Source organism: Hoplias malabaricus, chromosome 7, assembly GCF_029633855.1.
Source record: "Hoplias malabaricus isolate fHopMal1 chromosome 7, fHopMal1.hap1, whole genome shotgun sequence".
Classification (NCBI taxonomy): domain Eukaryota; kingdom Metazoa; phylum Chordata; class Actinopteri; order Characiformes; family Erythrinidae; genus Hoplias; species Hoplias malabaricus.
The window spans coordinates 39,429,665-39,451,104 of record NC_089806.1 but is presented as its reverse complement, the minus strand read 5'-3'; the positions used below and the strand labels follow the sequence as shown (position 1 = coordinate 39,451,104).

At 39.1% G+C, this 21,440-nt stretch overlaps 1 protein-coding gene across 1 annotated transcript in view; it reads left to right on the top strand.

Annotated features, from left to right (window-relative positions):
• Nucleotides 1–157: 157 nt before the first annotated feature.
• Nucleotides 158–21,440, top strand: part of moxd1 (monooxygenase, DBH-like 1) — a 24,374-nt gene continuing 3,091 nt past the window's right edge. Inside the window, exons 1-10 of the mRNA XM_066677644.1 lie at nucleotides 158–402; nucleotides 6,378–6,524; nucleotides 7,147–7,314; nucleotides 7,804–7,887; nucleotides 13,955–14,134; nucleotides 14,404–14,506; nucleotides 14,843–15,009; nucleotides 16,205–16,396; nucleotides 16,607–16,666; nucleotides 18,669–18,811. Of these exons, the coding sequence (XP_066533741.1) occupies nucleotides 346–402; nucleotides 6,378–6,524; nucleotides 7,147–7,314; nucleotides 7,804–7,887; nucleotides 13,955–14,134; nucleotides 14,404–14,506; nucleotides 14,843–15,009; nucleotides 16,205–16,396; nucleotides 16,607–16,666; nucleotides 18,669–18,811 (1,301 nt within the window). The 5' untranslated portion in view covers nucleotides 158–345. The remainder of the gene's footprint in view (nucleotides 403–6,377; nucleotides 6,525–7,146; nucleotides 7,315–7,803; nucleotides 7,888–13,954; nucleotides 14,135–14,403; nucleotides 14,507–14,842; nucleotides 15,010–16,204; nucleotides 16,397–16,606; nucleotides 16,667–18,668; nucleotides 18,812–21,440) is intronic.

The following is a 21,440-nucleotide window of genomic DNA, read 5'->3' as shown; positions in this document are numbered from 1 at the left end:
AGGCGTCCGACTCGCGAGACACAACCCTTTTTTCTTCCTTCTGGCTGCGCGCGAGGGGGACACCAGTCGCGTCCGATGCGCTCGAGAGTGGTGGTGTTCGCGCCGCTCTCTGCACTTACTTTCTTATAAGTGATCATGCGCGCGAGGGGGCTTTGGGGCGCCGTGGTGGTGGTGCTCGCGGCGGTGAGGGTTGAAGTTCGCGCTCGCGGGCTCGAGCATTCCGCGGCTTTGGACGCCGGTGGGAGATACGTGCTGAAGTGGGGTTTTAATGGCACGAGCATCACGTTTGAAATTGAGGCTGAGACGAGGGGCTACGTAGGCTTTGGCTTGTCTCCGAACGGGGCCATGGCGTCCGCGGATCTCGTGATCGGAGGGGTCGCCGACGGCGTGCCTTACCTCCAGGTAAGTCCGTTTACTGACCGATCTTAAGTTTCACTATAGAGCTGGATGTTAAAGGGGGCTGTCTGGTGGTCTTCCATGGGGTCTCAGTCTTTGGGGCTTGGCCGAGGTGTAAACAAAGTCACTCAGAGAAGTTTCCGGGGGAATGCTTCACTTTAAAACACTCTGAAACTCATCAACTTTTGAAGTCTTCACAACGGCAGTCAATGGAACCAGACGTCACAACAGGACCAACATAGCCATTCTGTTTACTATGCCATTGGCACTTTACTTGCGGAGTGTTTATGTGACGTAATGCTGTGTATTGTACAGTCTTAGACATGTTTAAGGGTTCTAGGGTATTTTGATGTTTCATAACAGCAGAACCTGATTTGGTACTGTACAGAACCATTTACAGGAGGGTTTTCTAGAACCGTGGAACCAGGTGCAGAATCATATTAAAACGGTTCCCTCATTGTTATATGTAGAACTCTAGCTTTTACCAAAGAACCCTTGGGGAACCCAAGTGGCAATGTGTTTGCCACCCAAATTTGTCACCTGAAGTTTTGTTTATAATATTGACAGTGGTACAGTAGAGATAATACTGTGGATTATTTATTATTTGGTATTTATTTATTAATTATTGTTGTTTATTGCCTTTTTTTACTAATTTTCTCACTACTAACTCCCCACCTCTTCAGTGATTCTACCCCCTGATCTCTCAAACACAGTGCCACCAGCCACGAGAGGATGAGAGTGAGCATGTTCTACCTCCAATAATAGTGAGGCCAACCCACCACTTCTTTTTGAACTCTCACTAATGATAGCCATTAAACAGAGCAGGACTCAAATCTGATACATCATCTAACATACGCCCATGTTAGAGACAGAAATGAGAGTGGGAGCCCTCACACCACTATGGATGGCGTTGTTTACTTCCCAACAATGTAGAAATTTAGAAAAACAAAACAAAAAAAGGAATACCACCTTAAATTAATGTATATGTCCGATGTGAACTGAGAGTCCAGAGCTGAAACAAATGGAGAATTTAATTTCCTTTCTCCTGGATCTTTTTTTAACCCACGTTCATTAGCTTATAAAACCCTTTAAGGTGGTCTTCCATTTGTTTCTGAGCTCTTGTGTTCTCCAGAAGGCTGTTAAAGGGGGTCTTTTATACAGTAGTCTAGTGAGGAGAAGGAAACTGGCCTGTTGTGATCTGGATGGGCATCAAAGGCTCCTCACAGATCCCAGAGAGAGTTGCCTTGAAGTGCTGCAACCCCTTGCGGTGGTTTGACATCTCTGAACAAAACAGAAAACATGCTGTAGTCCAACAAACCACTGGATATCACTGGAGAAATTATAACTTGTGCTGATAGGTAAAAATAAGACATGTCCTCTAAAATTTTCTACAAATTTTGCTGCAACATTTTCACTTATATGTAAGATTATCTAATAAATCATAATGTGAACCTCTTACACTATGGGATCAGTATGTGAGCTTCTGTCCACTCTACAGTTGTAGTTGATTAGAAGTCCCACCACCTTCAAAATATATGATCAGAAGGGGATTTATTGCCCATTTTTATATGTTCAAACTCTTACTCTTGAGGTCATGAAGGCATTCTCAGAGGCAGGAGGCAGGGTGGCGGGTCAGAGGGTAATCAAAGGACCAAGATTGCAAAGCATTGTGGGAGAATGTTACACTGGAGAACATACTGCTGCTTCTAAACTGTTGGAGCCTAGGGATGGAAATATGTTTAGGGTTAGTTTCAGGTCTATGGACAGGTTTATGGATATGATTAAAATGATGGTTTTGACATGGTTAGGATTATGATTAACATTGTTTTAACAGATTTTTTTCGGTGTCAAAAATTCACTTGTAGAACCACAAAAGTACACATTGTACAAGCTCTGGTTGTCTTTTAGTCAATTATGTACAAAATCACTTTGAGACCAAGATGTTTTTGCTTTTTCAAACTACAAACAAACAAATAAATAAATAACTAAATAAAATTAGGATTTTGGAATTCACATGCCAAATAAACCAAATCCATATATAAGAAGCCATATTCTATTCTTTTTCTCAATAATTTAAATTAAATAAATAAACATTAATAACATAATTGTGTTAATTATATCAATATTACATTTCTAATGTACTAATGGTGTAATATTTCTATACCTATCCAACCACATCAGCAACTGATCTGTGGTTTTTCTTGGGCACATTGACCCACCATCCACACTTGTATCACCATAATTTCATGTTCAGAATTGACTAAACTCTGACCATAGCGAGACCGTGGAAGACTGTCCTCTAACACAGAACCTCCTGTGTCTAAGGGAAGTGGATGTTTACTTCCACAGCTTGAGATGAACCATCTCTCCGTTCGTGTAGAACACGAGTATACACCAGATGTGCTCCCCCACAAATAACATGAGACATCTGCTGGACGCAAGGCACTGTGGAAGAGTTTGGACACTCTGGATTAGATCGGAATTAACTCTGCAATTGATCTGAATGGAAGTGACTCTTGCAAAACAATAGCCAGCCCCCTCTCAGCCCTTTGCCAGTAATTAATCCATTCACAATTAAGTATTTCATTATTTGAAGTTTCCAGAAAAGGTTTAGACACATGCACATTATATAATAATGTGTAAGTTACATATGCCAAATAGGTGCCAAATAAACCCACATAACAAGCTTATAACTTGGGTTAATGGAATATTTATACTCATTAACTGTGTATATACAGTGGGTATATTGTAAGCATCTTATGGTTGAGTATTTTTTGGGAATGTTGCAGGTATTTTGGAGATATTTCATTGTTGGGACTATATAATTTGTGTTTTTTGGTGTATTTTGGGCATATTTTAGTTATAATTTGGTATATATTGTGTAAATGTTGTGTACATATTGTTTTAGCATTTTGTGAGCATACTGTAGGCATTTCTGTAGTATACTGGTGTTTAAGGTTGGCATGTTGTGGATATATTGGTTTATCGTGACAGTATTTATGTTTTGTGGTGGTATTTAGAATTAGTTGTAGGGTTACTTTAATAATATTTTTAGTGTTTCATGTGTATATTGTGGTTGTTATCTTAGAATAACTTGCTATAAATATATATATATATATATATATATATATATATATATATATATATATATATATATATATATATATATATATATATATATATATATATACAGTACGCCTTTATTATTATGGGTATATTGGTGTCATTTATAGATATAACTTGGGTATAAAATGTGGGTCTACAGTGGGTAAATATTGGATATAAAGTGGGTATATTGTGAGCATACTGTGCATATATCCTGAGTATATTGGAGTGTTTTGGAGATTTTTTGTGAATATATTTTGTGTTTATTTGGATTTTTGTTGTAATGTGGACTTTTTTATGTATATTTTGGTTAGTTTCTGTTAATCTATTGTGTACGAATAGGTTTCTTGAGTTTCCTGTGATTATATAGTGGGTATACTCAGGTTTTCATGACTATATTTTGTAATGTGAGGGTTGTATTGTGGGTTAACTGTACGTTTATTGTAAGCGAATTTTTGGTCTTTCATAGATATATTGGGGTTGTATTACTGGTATAATTATATCCTTTCAGCAAATTTGGTATAGAATTTGGGTTATTGTGGGTTTATTGTGTTGCGAAATGGGTATATTGTGAGTATCAGTTGGACTGCAGTGAGCATACTGTGTTTATTGCGATAGATCTATTGGGTATATTATGGGATTAAAGTGGGTATATCGTTACGTAGGTCTACAGCAAGCATACAGTTTTTATTGTGGGTTTATGTCTTGGCAGTGTTCAGCTTGTACTACATCATCCATCATTGCTGCCGTTTCGCTGACACTCTCACTTCCATTCTGTCTTCATTAAGAGTAGTATTAGATTTTTTACTGCACGATGAACTTGTCCAGCAGGCCTTCGCTGTCTTTTATTAATCTGAGTTCTGCCTTTGGATCACTTTCTAGTGTCAGTGTGGTTTGATGAATTTAGTCATTTATGACTGTGCAAGAAACCTCTGAATGTTTTTAACTACTGCATCTGTCATTACATCAGTAAAATAGTTATAAACATGACTTGTCGCAGGTTAAATTATGCGTAGTTCTTGTCGGAACAAACCTCATATGTTCACTATTGTCTTTTATTTGTGCTGCTCTTAACAAGAGCCAACTGACAGAAAACTGAACAATATGAATATAATTAATTCAAATAAAATAAAATTTTGAGTGTTGATAAAAACTGAGTGTTGCAGTTTTGCCGATACATGCTTTTCTTCTCAGAGTTTTCATATGTTGTATTTTCTTGTTTAATGTCTTTATTCTTTGGATGGATGTGTACCAAGCCCTCGACACTGAGCTATGCCGCAATGCTACTGTTTTTCTTTTTTTGGGGGAGTGATGGATCTCCAAAACCTTTGGGATGAGTTGGAGTAGTGTTTGTGATCCAGAACTAAAAGCCCAGCTGTGGAACCTGACCTCATTAATGCCCTTATGATATGCTATCAAAGCCTCAGAGAAATGTTACACAATCTGAAGTAGGCTCTTGGACACTCCTTTAAGAATCTTCAGCAGGGTTCCTCTGTTTTTAAGCAGGGTTTGGCATCTCCTAGGGTTCTGGAGGTGGATTTTTCACATACCTTGCCTTGAGTAATATCCCTCGTTCAGGGCATGTGCACATTTATTTGGGAATCTGGAGCCTACCACCCCACAAATTGTGAACCAAGGCCACCCAGTCTGTTTTACTGTGGTTTGCCAAATTCAGTAAACAATGGCTTTAATGAGTCATTCAGATCCTGCTCTGCTTCTGACATCAAGTGGGGACACTTTAGGGCTGTATGGCCCCCTGAGTATCTGAGTATCTCCAGTCTCAGCCCTATTGAGGGTGAGCAGGTACACTGCTGTTTCCCAGATGCACTTTACTGGGGGGCTGCCAGATAACATCACTCTTTCATTTGTTACATTTCCAGTTCAGATATTTGCAAGCTTGTTTTTAAGCAACAAAGTACGTAACACAAAGTCTATGTCCGCGATTGTCACAGTTGCAAAACAGACAACCCCATAGAGACTATGCTGTTGCCTGCGCAAGTGACATACGCTGTTGTATCTTTTTCTTATGTGTCGGTGTCTGCAAACACTAGAGCTGAATGACAAATATCTTCCTCAAACTTATGTAATACACAATGTAATGGTGTCGTAGTATCAGATTTTTTAATCTGTGAAGTGCACTATGTAGGGAGTAGGGCGCTATTTGAAACATTTTGAAACATTTCAGCATTTTGTGATGTCAGGCATTTTCTCATTTCTCATAGCTATTTTTTATTGGAGTCGTCCATGTTTTTCCCTTGTTCCATATTTTATTTGTTGACCATGAGGTCAAACCAATGTCAGGGGAAATCTCTGGCCATGAATTGGTTGCTGTCTATAGCCTTTGCAGTGTGGAGAAGAGTGGTAAATATTCTGTACGTCATAAAATGAATTTGATCTATTTTGTTCTGACTGGAGACCAAGTGTAATCACGGCATTCTGTGTCGTCTAGGTGTGTATTACATTCCTTGGGCATCAACCTACAGCGAAGGGTACAGCATAGAGTTCGCATCTACACAGTGCCTACACATTGACTTAGTTATAGATTCGATTCAGGAGGTTAAACTGGCATAAGAAACAGTCACTGAGTTTCTGAGCAGCTGCAGGTGAGAGTCATTGCCAAGGTTTGTAACCAGGAGAGAGCTGGAACTATGATCATATAGTCTCAATACGTGAAATAGTTAATTCTCTGTTTTGAGGAAGGAGAACCCATGACTATTAAACATCTCCACTCTATGAATGGTGGTCTCTGACTTCTGCACACTGCTGTAACACTAATGATTAATATGCCAAAAGCTGAGTCTATTTCCTGTGGAAGATATTCACAAATATTCAAAATCATTGCACTATGTCTAATGAATGGAACTCTCTTTCTTCAGGACTACTTTGCAGATAGTAACAGGGCTGTCCACAAAGATCCTGTGCAGAACTACAGACTGTTGTATGGAAGAGAGAATCACACTCATACTGTGCTGGGCTTCAGCAGAGACCTGGAGACCTGTGACCCCAATGACAGAGCCATCACGGTGGGTGACATATTTCATAGTAGTTCCTCCTCAGCTTGCAGAGCATGCTTGTTTTGTCATTGTGTTAACAGTACAACAAAACGTTGTCCCCATATAGGGACCAGGGAGTGGTTGTGAGTAAGGTACCTTGCTCAAGGGCAACTCAGCCCTGGATGTTGAGGGAGGAAACAGTGGTCTTTCCTCAGTTTTCCTGCTCTTTGAGGGTGATGGTGAATTCAGGCTCATGCCACTTCTCTAAAATTAAAGCCTGAACAGCTGCCAGTTAGAAGTATTTCAGGAAATAATTCTTCTTGTGATTTGCAGACGATCAATCTGTGGTTGGTCCTTTAGCTGAAAGGTTCACTTTCTAAGCCTTTGTGGTCACTTTAAAACAGCCAATATACTGACACTTAGATATAGTTTAGATTATATACTACACAACACTACCCATGTAAAGTAATCACTTTCATAAACATTGCTTGCACTTTTTATTAGCCATTCACAACACTATAATTATGAAAACAATGAGCATATAATTATTCATTTAGCTTTATTCTCATTTTTCATGTTGAAGAATACCCATTCCAACTGAAGTTATGACTGGTCATTGGTTCTTTAAGAGCCCACACTGTTGTTTCCCCAGGGCAGTACCATGCGGGTGATCTGGGCTCTACACAGGGAAGATGTCGGCCCTTCAGGGACCCAGTATCATGGAGCAAACAGAGGAAGGAAAAGCTTACGCTTTCTAAACCCTGGGACCAGCACCAACATTCCACCTGGAACCTCCATCTACGACATGAGAAACGTCAACGTGAGTAAAGTGAACAAGGTCAGCTAGACGTGAGCTAGGAAGGGGCCGGAGATATGTTGTGATCCTGAACAGAAAATACACTTCATGGTCAAGTATTTTTTAGACTATTGGAGAAGCTGCACATGAGTCTGTAAGGTCGCCATGTCCAATGCCAAGCACCAGTTAGAGAGGTAGGTCCCAGCTTTGGGCTGTGAATGAGGGTAACTATAAATGTCCACTAGGTTCTCCAAAGGTTCTTCAGTTAAGGAAATTATTGTAGTTAGAGCCATGAGTTTGGTATAGAACCATCTGCATTGTGAAATGTATTTTTAAGATTTTAGCACTTGTCAAATGACTGGATGTTCAAACCGATGAGACACAGTGTGTACAATGTTCAAACAGAGGACTGAAAATGTGTGAAATGGCAGCACACCAGAAATTGAAGATTAGCTTTGGAGAACTTTCTGGAAAGCTTCATTTCAGGTGATCTTTTTTATCCTCCTAAGACAGGTGCCAGTCCCCGACAAGGACACGACGTACTGGTGTCAGATGTTTAAAATGCCGGAGGTTCAGAAGAAGCATCATATTATTAGAGTAAGTAGGAGTTTTCTTCAACACTGTCACTTCTACACAGACCCCTTAGTGGTGCGCACTATACAGTGGGTGATGATGGTCCACTGCTTATGACACTGTACAAGATACAAATGACTGACTACGGCTGTGTCCAAGTTGTACACTATACACTATTAATATACAGTATATAGTATGTATCAACCTTAAAAGTGTGAGTATGGTTTCTTAGTACACAAAATTTTACAAATTAACCGAACATGATGAACTGTGGCAGTTAGGCTTAAGCTGAAATATCTCCCTCCACACTGTGTAGTGCACAGTGTAGATCATAAAAAATATTTTTCTGCACTACAATAATGCATTTTATATCAGATATTAAAAACATTTGTATTCAATATAAGCTTCAATTCCCACTGTCTAACATTTAGTGCATTCAGTAGTATTACTTTTCCAGGCATTATAAGCTCCTCCCTTCCTCTTTCCCTCTGAATTGTGGGACAATAGTATCCATTATTATTTTGTAGATTACATTGCCGATTTCTTAGTATACTCAACTTTGACACTTGTAAATATACTACATACTGCATACTTATGGGATACTGCTCCTTGTTCAAAGGTCTCTCTCTCTCTCTCTCTCTCTCTCTCTCTCTCTCTCTCTCTCTCTCTCTCTCTCTCTCACCTTGCCTCACCTGCTTATTATAACTTCAGAGGCTGCTATTTATAGATGATGCGTGGCTAAACTGATACCTTCCCACTGTGATTAAAAAGCCTTTCCCAAAACATGGCGCTTTTCAAAAATTCCTAATTAAAAGTGTGTGCGCTTTTCATCGCCAGACCAAAAAGACTAAGATGGAAACATGAAAGAGTGAGCTTTATTGTCTCAGACGTAACGGATCACAGCTGTATTTGGGAGAGTTTATGTGTTTGATGATAACTGTGGGTTAGGAATTCACCATCATCTTAAAACGTGTGGAATTTGCTTTGTGGACACAGTGCTGCTGTTTGGGTTGGGTGTTGTGACGGTGATGTACATTGCGGTATTGAAAAAAAGAAGTGTTTATTTGATAATGATGGTAGAGGAACATGATAACATTATAGCATTTGATTCCTACAGAGCCACCGAGGTGTCATGGTGGTTGTTTTTAATAAGGAATGGTATCAAAATAATAAATTAAGGCAAAATAATGTTATTTTAAAGCCATTAAATAATATATTGTGGCCACCAGATAATATAATGTGGCCTAAAGACAATACATTTTTCATGTTCTGCTCCTGCCCTGTGTATTTTGTAACATCTGGGCAATTAGGCAATGACACATTATATTGAGGCCACAAATCAATGTATTATATTATGTCCTCAATATATTATATGCTCCACGCAGTATATTAGCTCATCACTACAGTATATCATCCCAGGAGCATAATATATTATACTGTGGACACAATATATTATTTTATGGCCATTATATATTATCTTGTGGCCACAAGTTAATATATTTTGGCCACAAGCTTACACTATTTTTACACTATATTTAAGACTACATTATATTAGTCTTAATATATTATTTTGTTCCCTCAATATATTATATTGTGTCATCTATATATTATCTTGTGGGCTCTTAATATAACTTTGTGGCCACATCTTATACAAAACATCAACGGTGTCACTGTAGGGGCTCTGTAGGTTTGAAATCTGTCCAGTAATATTAAAGAAACAAGTACCTATTTCTCAAGCTACCATGGTGCATTTAAATTCTGCTATGCTTAAGCCAAAGGCTAAGCTGGGGAGCTTAGCACTGCCTGCCCTGCAAGCCTGGCGTGATTAAACTCAGCTGTGTATCCAAACATAACCACAGCCGTTATTACCGTATACCACCGTGACGGAAACGATGTGACGGTTTGATAAAATATAATACAGCCCCACCCTAATTGCTATTTCCATGAATACAGTGAATCTTTATTCATGCATTAAGTGACCCATTAGCCATGGCCTTACAGTAGAGTACAGTAGGGCTTTGTTAGAAAGGTCAGTAGTTAAAGACTGGACAGATGGAAACACAGTGTCCACAGTCTATCTTTGTCTGGGAAAGTGCCTGGTGGGAGCAGTGGTGAATCCGTGTAGACATAGTTCACTTTATTTTCTCATCTACCAACATTTTGATACTACAACTCCCAGCATGCATTGCATAACTGTATCTTAAAACCATTGAGAATGTGGCCACAAAGAGCCAGCCTTTTACCACTGATTTTGGAGCTGCTATATACAACATGAAAATTTTAAAAAATGGCCCATCCCCACATTGGCCTAACTACCTGACCCCTTAAGTGACCCCCGAGCACTCATCTTAGTGGGCTGCTTGTATCCCCCCAGGCTCTGTATCAGGCAAAACAAGCAGCTGGCTCTCACTACTACAACAGTGTCGATGTGTGTTGCTGTATTCCTGTGTTCCCTGCTATTCACTTTCCACCGCACAGATGTGGAGTGGACGGCCGTCTGGAAGTGGAAAAATCCCAGCCACACAGCCCCCGCTGTCTAAATCCAGATCATACTGTCATTGTCCATATTTGCCTCATTCCATTCTTGGGGAGTTGTCCTTATTAATTTTATACTGGGAGGCCTGCTAAAGCCATCTGTTCATGGGCTTTTATTTTGAAAATATTGTGTTTTCCAGAGTTGTGGAAATCCTGGATTTGTCTATGCGAACTTTTCATTTCTGTCTTCTTTTACCAATTTGATGACTTCCCTTTCGTAAATACCTAACTAAGGTAGCATTCAAAGAGACCACCCTTTTGTGTAATGTACAACGGTAATTCCAAATTCCGTGCAGGTGCAGCAGGTAGGTGTCGCAGTCACACAGCTCCAGGGACCTGGAGGTTGTGGGTTCGATTCCCGCTCCGGGTGACTGTCTGTGAGGAGTGTGGTGTGTTCTCCCTGTGTCTGCGTGGGTTTCCTCCGGGTGACTGTCTGTGAGGAGTGTGGTGTGTTCTCCCTGTGTCCGCGTGGGTTTCCTCCGGGTGACTGTCTGTGAGGCGTGTGGTGTGTTCGCTCTGTGTCTGCGTGGGTTTCCTCCGGGTGACTGTCTGTGAGGAGTGTGGTGTGTTCTCCCTGTGTCTGCGTGGGTTTCCTCCGGGTGACTGTCTGTGAGGAGTGTGGTGTGTTCTCCCTGTGTCCGCGTGGGTTTCCTCCGGGTGACTGTAAGGAGTGCGGTGTGTTCTCCCTGTGTCTGCGTGGGTTTCCTCCGGGTGACTGTCTGTGAGGAGTGTGGTGTGCTCTCTCTGTGTCTGTTGTGTCTGATAAAAAATATTTTATTATATGCCTAATGCATATACACACTGCCAAAACAATATTGAAACCCATAGGTTGCCTTGAAATTTGGAGTTGAATAAACATCCAGGCTTTTTAGCTGATTACAACAGTTACCTTTCAACAGTTTGACACTTTGTTTCTCCTTATTCCCAACATCTCTTACCACGTGTTTCTCATTGGCAACTTCGCAGACAATGAATCAGTGAGCCAGAGAGAGTCAGGAATCATGTACATATCTCTGTTCCACCCACTGCTCAAAGCCTTTCCCCTCACTCTGCCTCTCAGGTCAAAATCTTCCTTCAGTGTTTTCCCTGCTTCACTGCCTTACTTGGAGCTTCTCAGATCCCTGTCATCTGGTCCTGCCACGCTTCAGGGGTGTTTCTGTTTGTGTTTGTTTGTGTGTTTGACAGAACCATCGAGTGTGTCATGTATTTTTTTTCACTACAACCTCAGCAAATGAAATATTCTGTTCAACAAGCAATTTTATAAAATATGTTGTTGATTAAATGAAAAATAATATGACCATTTCTGTAAAATAAATTGTCTGTATTACTGTATCCTTCAAAAGTTTGGCATAGAAAATCACCCAAAAGCCCAATAATACAGTGGGATGGAAAACAATATCTGTATTTCTTTATTGAAATCTATTATTGAAATTTTCATTAGTTTTACACTGCAGTTTTATCCTGTAAAATGACCCAGACTGCTCACAAGTGTGAGTTTGGAAGAAAGAGTAGGTTGTCTACTACCATTTAGGCCATTAATTGGCTTTATAGCTCCATCAATGGGGCAGATGTCAAAATGTTAAATGGGCGTGTCCTACCATTGCATAGGTGGGGCATTCAAGCTTATAGGGTTCTTTAGCAAAGCAGTAGTCCAAGGTATAAACCTTGCTCTCTCCACTTCATCAGCTACTGGCTTGCTCTGACCACTCTGTGAGCTACAGTGTTGATTATATACCTCACTCTTTACACAACCTCATCAACCGCCTTCCATTTATCCCTGGGTTCTGGGGTCAAGAGCGACTATTCTGAGAACACCAGCCACTTCTTTGCTTGATTTACAGAAGTTTGTCTTCTGTGTCTGTTACCTGAAATGTTCTCCTCTTAAACTGCGTTTATGTGATTTATCGGAAGCAATAGTAGAGCTGAATGTTATTGGTTAGTGACAGATATGACCAGGCCTGCCCAAACTTTTGCACATGACTGTATTATTCCATCGCATCAGACTTTATTCAGGCCTCAGTCATCACAGTGAGGCAGCTGTAAAGGAGGACTGAGCTGTCCGGTTATAAACTGGACGGGTGCCCAGGAGGAACACTAGCCCTGCTTTGATGTGTTTCTTTTATTAGACTTCAGTTGTGTTTTTGTCTCGGACGATTCATCAGGTTTCTAAAGCCTCCGAGCTGTGTGTAAATAAGATGAGAGGAACGAGAAAGAAAGAGATGTTTGAATATTTATCTGGACACTGTTGTGTCTTGCGTCCCACTGCTCCTAGCGGAAACCATCCGGAGAGAAACACAGGGATCAGGTGGTCGGGAAGGCTTTTATTTGGAATTCCAGGTCTGGAAGAATAGTATCCCCTACTGTGAGGAGAGACTAATTCCCAAATCCCTTATTTCCTATTCCAGAGCTCTCAGCTCCAACTTTAGCTCACACGTCTGCTTTTGTCTGACACACACACACACACACACACACACACACACACACACATTTTCAGATCGTGCAGAGTGTGTTTTGTTAATATATGGTCTATTAAGCCTGATGTTTCTTATGAAATAAAGTATATGAAAAGAGGATGGTCCCTCTTTACTCACTCCACTTTTCTCTTCACCTCGTTCATTACCGATAATTCTGTAAAGTACAGACACATGTGTATTAAACCTGTAATGTCCATGGTTTTACTGCTGTAAACAAAGAAAACCAGAATTGAGACCTGTTTTTCAAAACCTGACTTCAGCCTCACACCAGCATTAGCCTTGTTAAATTATGTTTTTAAGGTGGAAATGGAAATTGAAAATTAGACTCAAGTAAGGTTTAAGGTGGAATAAAAAAAACAGTATTGTCATATTTAACACTAGAAGCGCTGAGAGCTTGGTCTTTTGACCACTTTATTTGACTGCAGTGTTGATTTGGTGTGGAAGGGAAGTCAGCACGGTGCTCAGAGTGGTCAGTTCCAAGGGTTAAATGAGTGGCTCTCTGTTTTTCCAGGTTTCAGTGGGTCAGAGAATCGGGATGCTTCTAATGTTAAGGTGGAAATGAAAATGTAAATATGAAGCTAGCTAAATTTTGCAGTACCTGCAGCAGTAAAAACAGTGGTGTCCCATTCACTTTTTGCCTTCTCCCTCTCCTTTGGTGTTTCCTCTCCATCACTTAGGGTCTAGAAAAAAAAAAGTTATGTTTGTTATCGCTGTGGTTGTAATCTGTATCAAGGGCTACTCTGTCTAAGCGGAAAGTCTAACACATAATATTCAAAACCCAAGCACCTGGAGGATACCAATGCACACATAGAGAGAACACACTTTCACAACTCTTCACAAACAGTGACCTAAGACAAGGATTGAACCCAGGACCTTGGCTACAACCCTACCTGTGAATTCATATGGTTCACCTAAAATAAAATATTAATGGCAAAAATAAGTAGTGTATTTGTAATAAGTAATAGTCAGGAAAGTGTGAATATGTCAATATTTAATGAAGTATGTGTACTTGAGTTTATGTTTCTGGTCACTATCCACCTTTGGTGTAAAGTTCTACTCGGTTTTGTTTGCTGTGGTTACAGATTGAGCCACTGATCCAGAAAGGCCACGAGAATCTGGTCCACCACATTCTCCTGTATCAGTGTGACAGCTCGCTCAACCAGAGTGAACTGGACTTCGGCCACGAGTGCTATCACCCCAACATGCCGGACTCCTTCGCCACCTGCGAAACCGTTGTCTTTGCCTGGGCCATCGGGGGAGAGGTGAGAGGATGGTGAACGTGAAGCTACACACATTTAGAGAAGAACACTCTGCTGGTGTCCTAATCTTATAGATGTTATTGTTTGGCATTGTCCAAAGAAGTGATGGGAGGAGAATTAGGACCTCCCTTAGTCATGCCTTTGACCTCAATATCTGTAATTCATTTATAATTGACTGGGAAATTGCAGAGAAATCGAAATGTCTGTTAATTATCATGTAATTACATTGTAACTAAATAAACGGAATAATATATTTGGTTTTCCTGGTGCAGGGATTCAGTTATCCGGTCCATGTGGGAATGTCAATAGGGACAGACATTGATCCAGTCTATGTGTTGATGGAGGTGCACTTTGACAACTCAGCGTTGCAGACAGGTACTATGTTCAACCATCTTATTACAGGTTTATTGTATATTTTCAAATACAGTAAGTGTATGGTGTACTATATTCATAAGTAAGCAATGGCTACATACAATTAAATTCTCACCATCTAGTTTAAAACATATTGCTCTGCATACTTTGTACATTTTCCCTCTGTTTTTTAATGGTCAGGATCCTCACAGGACCACCTGTGGTAGTCATGTTTTGTTATGGCTGGTCATGTTTGGGCTGACCATCATGTTTGTGTTGAAGACCACTATAGTCATGTGTGTTCTTTAACAGGAATCATATGCTGAGTCCAGTTGCTTTCCTTCTTTCTCTGTGCCTCAGGTGTGGTGGACAGCTCTGGTCTGAGACTGTTCTACACACCCAAGCTGCGGACCTACGATGCAGGGGTCATTGAGACAGGTGTGTGGGTCAGTCTTTACCACATGCTGCCTCCCGGTCTGCAGAACTTCACTTCAGAGGGACACTGCACTCAGGAGTGCCTTCAAGAGGTGAGAAAGAACCCCACACACTGTTCCAGATTTTTTAAAACAAATATCAATATTTATAAAAGTTATTATCCTATGATCATTCAAACATTCTTTGAATCCCATATACGCTTTTATAATGCAGTTATAACCCTTTGTAATTCAGTAATAAGGGATTATTTTGTAACTTATAGTTATTCAAGTGTCTTTATAAGGCTTTTAAATAGATAATGACTTGTCCATATTTATAAATTATATATCATACATATTAGAAATTGTATATACTTTAAATTGTTTTAAATGCCATCGTTGAATGCTTCATGTAAAGTTATTTCTCATTTTTATTTATAATCAATTATAATAGTGAACCATCAGTCATTTTACTTGAATCCTTCAGTGATGGCATTTTAAATAATCTATTCGTAATAATTAATTACTATTAGGCATTTAGTAATTATGCACAGGTCATTATCCAGTTAAAAGGCTTTATAATGAATAGTGACACTTGTCAAAAGTTAAAAAATGTTTAATTATAGTGAGGCATTATTACAGTTTATAAGTATCCTTAAAAAGCATTTTTACCAAGTTACAAAGACTTCTAAATACAGGCTTCATAGGAAGTACATATGACAAATTAACCAGTTTATGGTCCATAGAGTGGGTGGTTCTTGTCTGCCCTGTGAAACTGCCATTGTATTGACACCTAGTGCTGACGTAACAGACGTTCTGTATATAACCCATTCTATAGAGTCTAAGCAAGTTCTGGTCCCACTTAATGTTGTGTATTTAATAACTGTGTAGTTACACAATATCAATCCATATAACTGTGTAACTAATGCTAATATAGCCACTCTTTTCATAGTATAGGTCCTGTAAATGATCATATGGACAATTTTAGTTTTACAAAATAATTACCTGTAATTACATTGCAACTATCAACATATATCAATGTAATTGCATGAGTAAACTCTGGCTTTCGTATATATACCCATTTATTGAATGTTTTGCCTGAAACAGAAATCAGTAGCAGTTACAAAATATCGCGTGTTTACTTGATGTTTAATAACACAGTTGTTAATATGGGGCTTTAATAGGTTCCTTCAGGCACCTATTAGTGGTCAAAGTATTTGATCCTGTGAGTATTTCACGCAGTACGTAACCAGGACACTAAAATTAAATCATTGTCCTCCTTCTTTTTCCATCACTTTCTCCACCTAAGGCTCTGGAGAGTGAGATGCCCAGTGGTGTGTGGGTATTTTCTGTCCTCCTCCATGCTCACCTGGCAGGCAGGGCAATCAGGACCAGACATTTCCGACAGCAGGTGGAGCTTCCTCCGCTGGCCTCAGATGACGAGTTCGACTTCAACTTCCAGGAGTTCCAGCCTCTCAAACCTGAGCATCTCATTTTACCTGTTAGTAGCCTTCTACTTCGGTTGTGTCTGTGGTGTGGGTTGGTGCCTAGGGCACCAGTGGACCATTACTTCAAACATTGCTGCCTATGCCACATGACATACAAGCCATTTATGTAATCATTTTCAGACACTTATAACACGCCCCCTTCCCCAGAAAAATAAATGGCATAGACAGAGATATGATTGTATTGTTTATTGTACTGTTCCCAGGGGGACTCCCTTATAACTGAATGTATCTACAACACCAAAGGCAGGAGGAACATGACGTGGGTAAGATCCGCTTGCTTCTGTTGGGTTTGGCTGGGAACGAAATTCGATCAGTTATGATTTCAGTGGTTTCTTTTGTCTGAAGAGCTAAGAAATGAGGGTTATTTATTTATTGTGTAGACCACATTGTGGTTTTTCCCTCTCTCTCTCTCTCTCTTTCTCTCTCACTTGCTCACTCTTACTCTAACTCTCTATTACTTTCTCCTTTGAGTAAAAACAGACCAGAACTATGTCCAATTATCTGCGATGAATGGAGTCAGTGATGGAAATTGAGTCCAAATTGCAAAATGTCATTGAGCTAATCGTCCGCTCATTGGACGAAATCCCAGTTGGCATTGTATTTGTGTTGAAATGAGTTTAACAAAACAGTGCATGGTTTGATTAGAAATCATAACGAACAGTTATCTGTTTTTTGGATCATAAAAAGCATGGTCCTTCCCAAGACAGGGAGTATTTTTTTCATGGTTCTTTATCATTTTCATGAAAATGGAAGACAATGTCAATGTAAAACTTTTAGACCTTTTTTTTTTTTTGCTTAACAATATTTCCTCCAAAGACATAGGGTTAGATTCCAGGTGAGTTTCCTCGGATTAAGCCTAATTGTAGATTACATTTTCCTCTGAATGAAGAATTTCCATTTATGCTGCTGTATTATCCAGGACTAAGAAAAGAGAAATCAGAAATTTCCTTCAATATTGTTATTCATCACGTTATAAAACAACAGCAATTATACTAACACCTAATGCCTGGGATGTAACCGTGATTCTAGACTAAACCTATTTTAAACATGGCTGCCTCCATTGTGAGAGACCTGCTCTATGGAGAACAAAGTGGTTTATTCAGGGACTACAAATCAATAGTATTCTTCACATAATCGCACGTTAAAGGAAATCAAAAAGAGATGAGCGTAATCACTTTCAAAAAAGTTTGCTATGATTTTTCTTCTTTAATTCGTATTTGGGAAACTATATCCCTGGTGTAGTACAATAAAACTACAAAATTATAAATCATAATATAATCCATTGTAATAAAGCTGTGAGCAGTCATTAGCCTGACTCTGGCGACTAAGAAATTTAGCTTGAGCAGGGTTTTCAGACCTGTGCGCTAAAGCCTACAGCCTCTTGGCTGAACACAGTGTCTGCAAACAGCAGAAGGATCAGGAGGCTGGCAGCAGCTCATAGAAGAACATCAAAACGAGCTGGAGAAGATCCACTGCCCATAAAGTGGATGGCCAGAACACTGGGCCTGGATTCATAAAGCAGCTCAGCTTCTTTAGAGTTAGTGTGCTTCTTACATGTTCACATTAGAGTTAGCAGAGTCAAAATCTGACCCAGAATCAGCATGCAGACTAGGTTGGTAAGGCATGCTGACCAGCCACAAATTTGTCCTGTGATAGTTGACTTTGCCTGTAAAAAAGACATAGATAAACTAATATAAATAAATAACAAATAAATGTACACGTCATTCGTATAAGCCATTTAAAATAATCATATTTGGTGTCTGAAATTTTATTTCTTAGTTGGTAACACTTTGTAAGAATATCATATCTATAAAAAGCTAACAACACATTAGTTACATGTTATAAACTATTTATAAAACTATTATAACCATGTACAACCCTGCTTTTTCGTGCATTGTGAATGAAAAACATAATTGATTATGAGAAATACCTAAAGCAGTATAAAATAACCCATATATAAGAATTTTATTTTGTTTCTGTGAGTGTTTAATTGATGTGATAACTATGTAATAAATAAATTACCAATATAATTATGACTAATACATTTTCCAGAAGTTATATATAGAAAGAGTCCATCTTACCTACATCTGGGCTGTAGTTTTACACTGAATTCAAACAACTGTTAATATATATTTTAAGCATCAAAATATTTATGTAATTATTTTTTAAAATCAGAGCTGTAATAGATGTTGGGTTGAGTGACTTTAACGGGATACTGCTCAGTTTGATATGGACATGTTCCTGAGTGTAATCTGTCTCCTGCAGGGAGGTCTGAGCACAAAAGATGAGATGTGTTTATCTTACCTGCTCTACTACCCCAGAGTCAACTTGGCCAGGTGTGAGAGCCTTCCAGAAATAACTGGACAGCTCAAATTCATCGGAGTCAAAGACATTCAGAGACCTCTTACGTAAGTTTAACCACTCTTTCTAACAGCATTAATGATTTACCGATCTAACACCCAAGCACTTCAGCTAGCAGGCAAACATGTTTCTGAGGTACATTCTCAGGGGAAAAAATGTATTGCAGAAAATCATTTTTGGTCACGAAAGTTACAAACAGTGTAACTTTTAAAGGTACAGCAGTAGTGTTAAAGTCCAGTGGTGTTCCCTAAAGGTACATTACATTCTATTCTTCAGAAGAAGAGGTGGATATTTGTAATATTTCATTATAGAAAAAACAGAGAGATGAAATTGGGCATAAGAAATCTAAATAATTAAAAAAATCTACAATTAGGAGATGAGAGGATTGGATACTTGCAGAGAGATTTTGAAAGTGATGATTAATAGAAATAGAGAAAGTAGTGAACCCCCAACACTGTCCCCGTCAGATGACCATCACTTTCATCTTCACTTCACATCCTAAAAATGTCCACAAGTGTTCCTGTCCGTCCTTGTGAGAAGTAAACTCAGTACTTAAGTTTTGAAAGGATGTGTAATGATGAAGAAGCCATAACTGAGAAAAGGAAATAGACAAGAAAGAAGACCCTCTCAGTTGTGGAGTAAAGTTTTATGGGCTGACGGATGGAGATTACTTGAAAGGAGTGAAGCAAAGAAATGAAACCAGTTTCCGAGGCTGAACTTTGAAAGTGTGGAAAAATACCTTTACATTTTCTTTGGAAAACTAAATGGAAACAGTTTGGAAGAGGGTTGAGTTATTGAGTCGTGCAGCAGTCCCTATCAACAGATGTCCAGGAACAATTGTCCCCACTCCCTTGGTGGGTAGAGTAGCCATTCCTATCCTCCAGTCACAACAGCATAGTTGTGACTGGACCTATAATGTAAACCAGTTCCATTCATTGTCATCCAGCTTCAATAGATCTTGAAGCTAATATTTTGGAGGTATGTTCCTGCAGTGATGCTTTATCCAAAATGTAGATCCTCAGAGGACATCTGAAACTGAACAGCTGCAAAGCTGACATAACCCACTCTTTGGAACATATTAGAAAAGAACAGGTAATAATTAGGTGGAATGAAGTGGTCCATTGAATATCAATGCTGTGTTCTTGGCAACTCTTACAAAGACCTTCAAAGACTTGTCCAGATTTGTTCGACTGTGTCTCCAAGGATTTGCTGCAGTGTGAGATAATTGTGGATTGTAGCTCTGTTTTGCAGGTTTGGATGTTTGGGAGGTTTCAGTCGCACAGGCTTTAACAGCTCCTCGAGGGTTGTCTTTAGTCAGTGGCAGTGGTTCTGTCTGGAATCTTGAGCACTCAAAGGACCATCTGAATGCATTTCCCTGAATTCCTGGTCCTCTCTCATGAAAAGCCATGTGTTAAATACCACCTGCTCTCAGAACTGTTTTAAATCCGCCTTTCTGTAAAGCTTTGCCATTTTGTTCATACGCAGCCAAGACGTTTGTGTCACTGGGAAAGTTAAAGTTGTATTTTATTAGTGCTAACACTGACTGTCAAAGGCTGATTAATGAAGCTGCTGAGTTATTATAGAAATCTCTCTATAAGCTACTAATGCCTTGAGACATTGGATTACGTTATATTGTGTCATATTACATTACATAGTTGTATTACATCAGTGCATTACGTTAATATGTTATATTACTACATTACTTTAGTATGTTAAATTATTACATTAAATCATAAAAATGCATTACCACTTTACATTAGCAGTATCAAATATTTTGAATTAAATCACTTTTACTACATTAAATTATTATCTTAGTGCTGCAAAAATGCTAATGTTGTTATATTACATTAGTGCATTACATCGCTGCATTCAATTACTCTATTGTTACATTACAATTTTACAGCATTCCCAGTAAACAAGGAACGTCCCTGGACGTTAAAAATAGGTCTAAAAGTAGTCTGTCCGTCAAGTAAATATTTTACGTCCAAAATCCATCTTAATAAGTTAGTTAAGTGGTGACCAATCGATAACGTCAGTGGACGTCCAAAACGCGTTTTATACAAGTAATTTATTTCGGGACCAATTAATAACGTCAATGGACGTCCAAAATACGTCTAATAGTCGTCTTTTCAATGTCTGTGTTTGGACGTCTTTTCAACTTTCATTTTCAACCTTAAGAGAACGTTGATTAGACGGCAGACATTACATTATTTCAACGTTGAATCAACGGCTAAATGTTTACTGGATTGTCTTATATTTGAATTACATTATAACGTTACTACATTACTACATTACATTATAATGTCACATAACACTGTCCTATCACAATACTATAATACGTTAATCAATAACAATGTTTTGTTACTTTACTTCAAATTACAGAGCCACTCACTCAAATTTACACTAAATTATTACATTACAACAATGTCATAAATCGTTAAACCCCAGTGCATTGTTTCACTGCTCTACATTGCTATAAATCAGTGTCACACCCACTCAACTACTATAATGCCATAAAACATTACAGAACTCCTTGTCACTGTGTTTCTAATGCCTCAGCACATAAGCTATTGCATGCGAGGCTACTCCATCACCGTCTCCAAATAGAGGACCAACTGTTTGTCCAAGTGCCCAACACATCTGGTCCAGTCGTGTAAAGTCTCCCCGTGTCTGGTG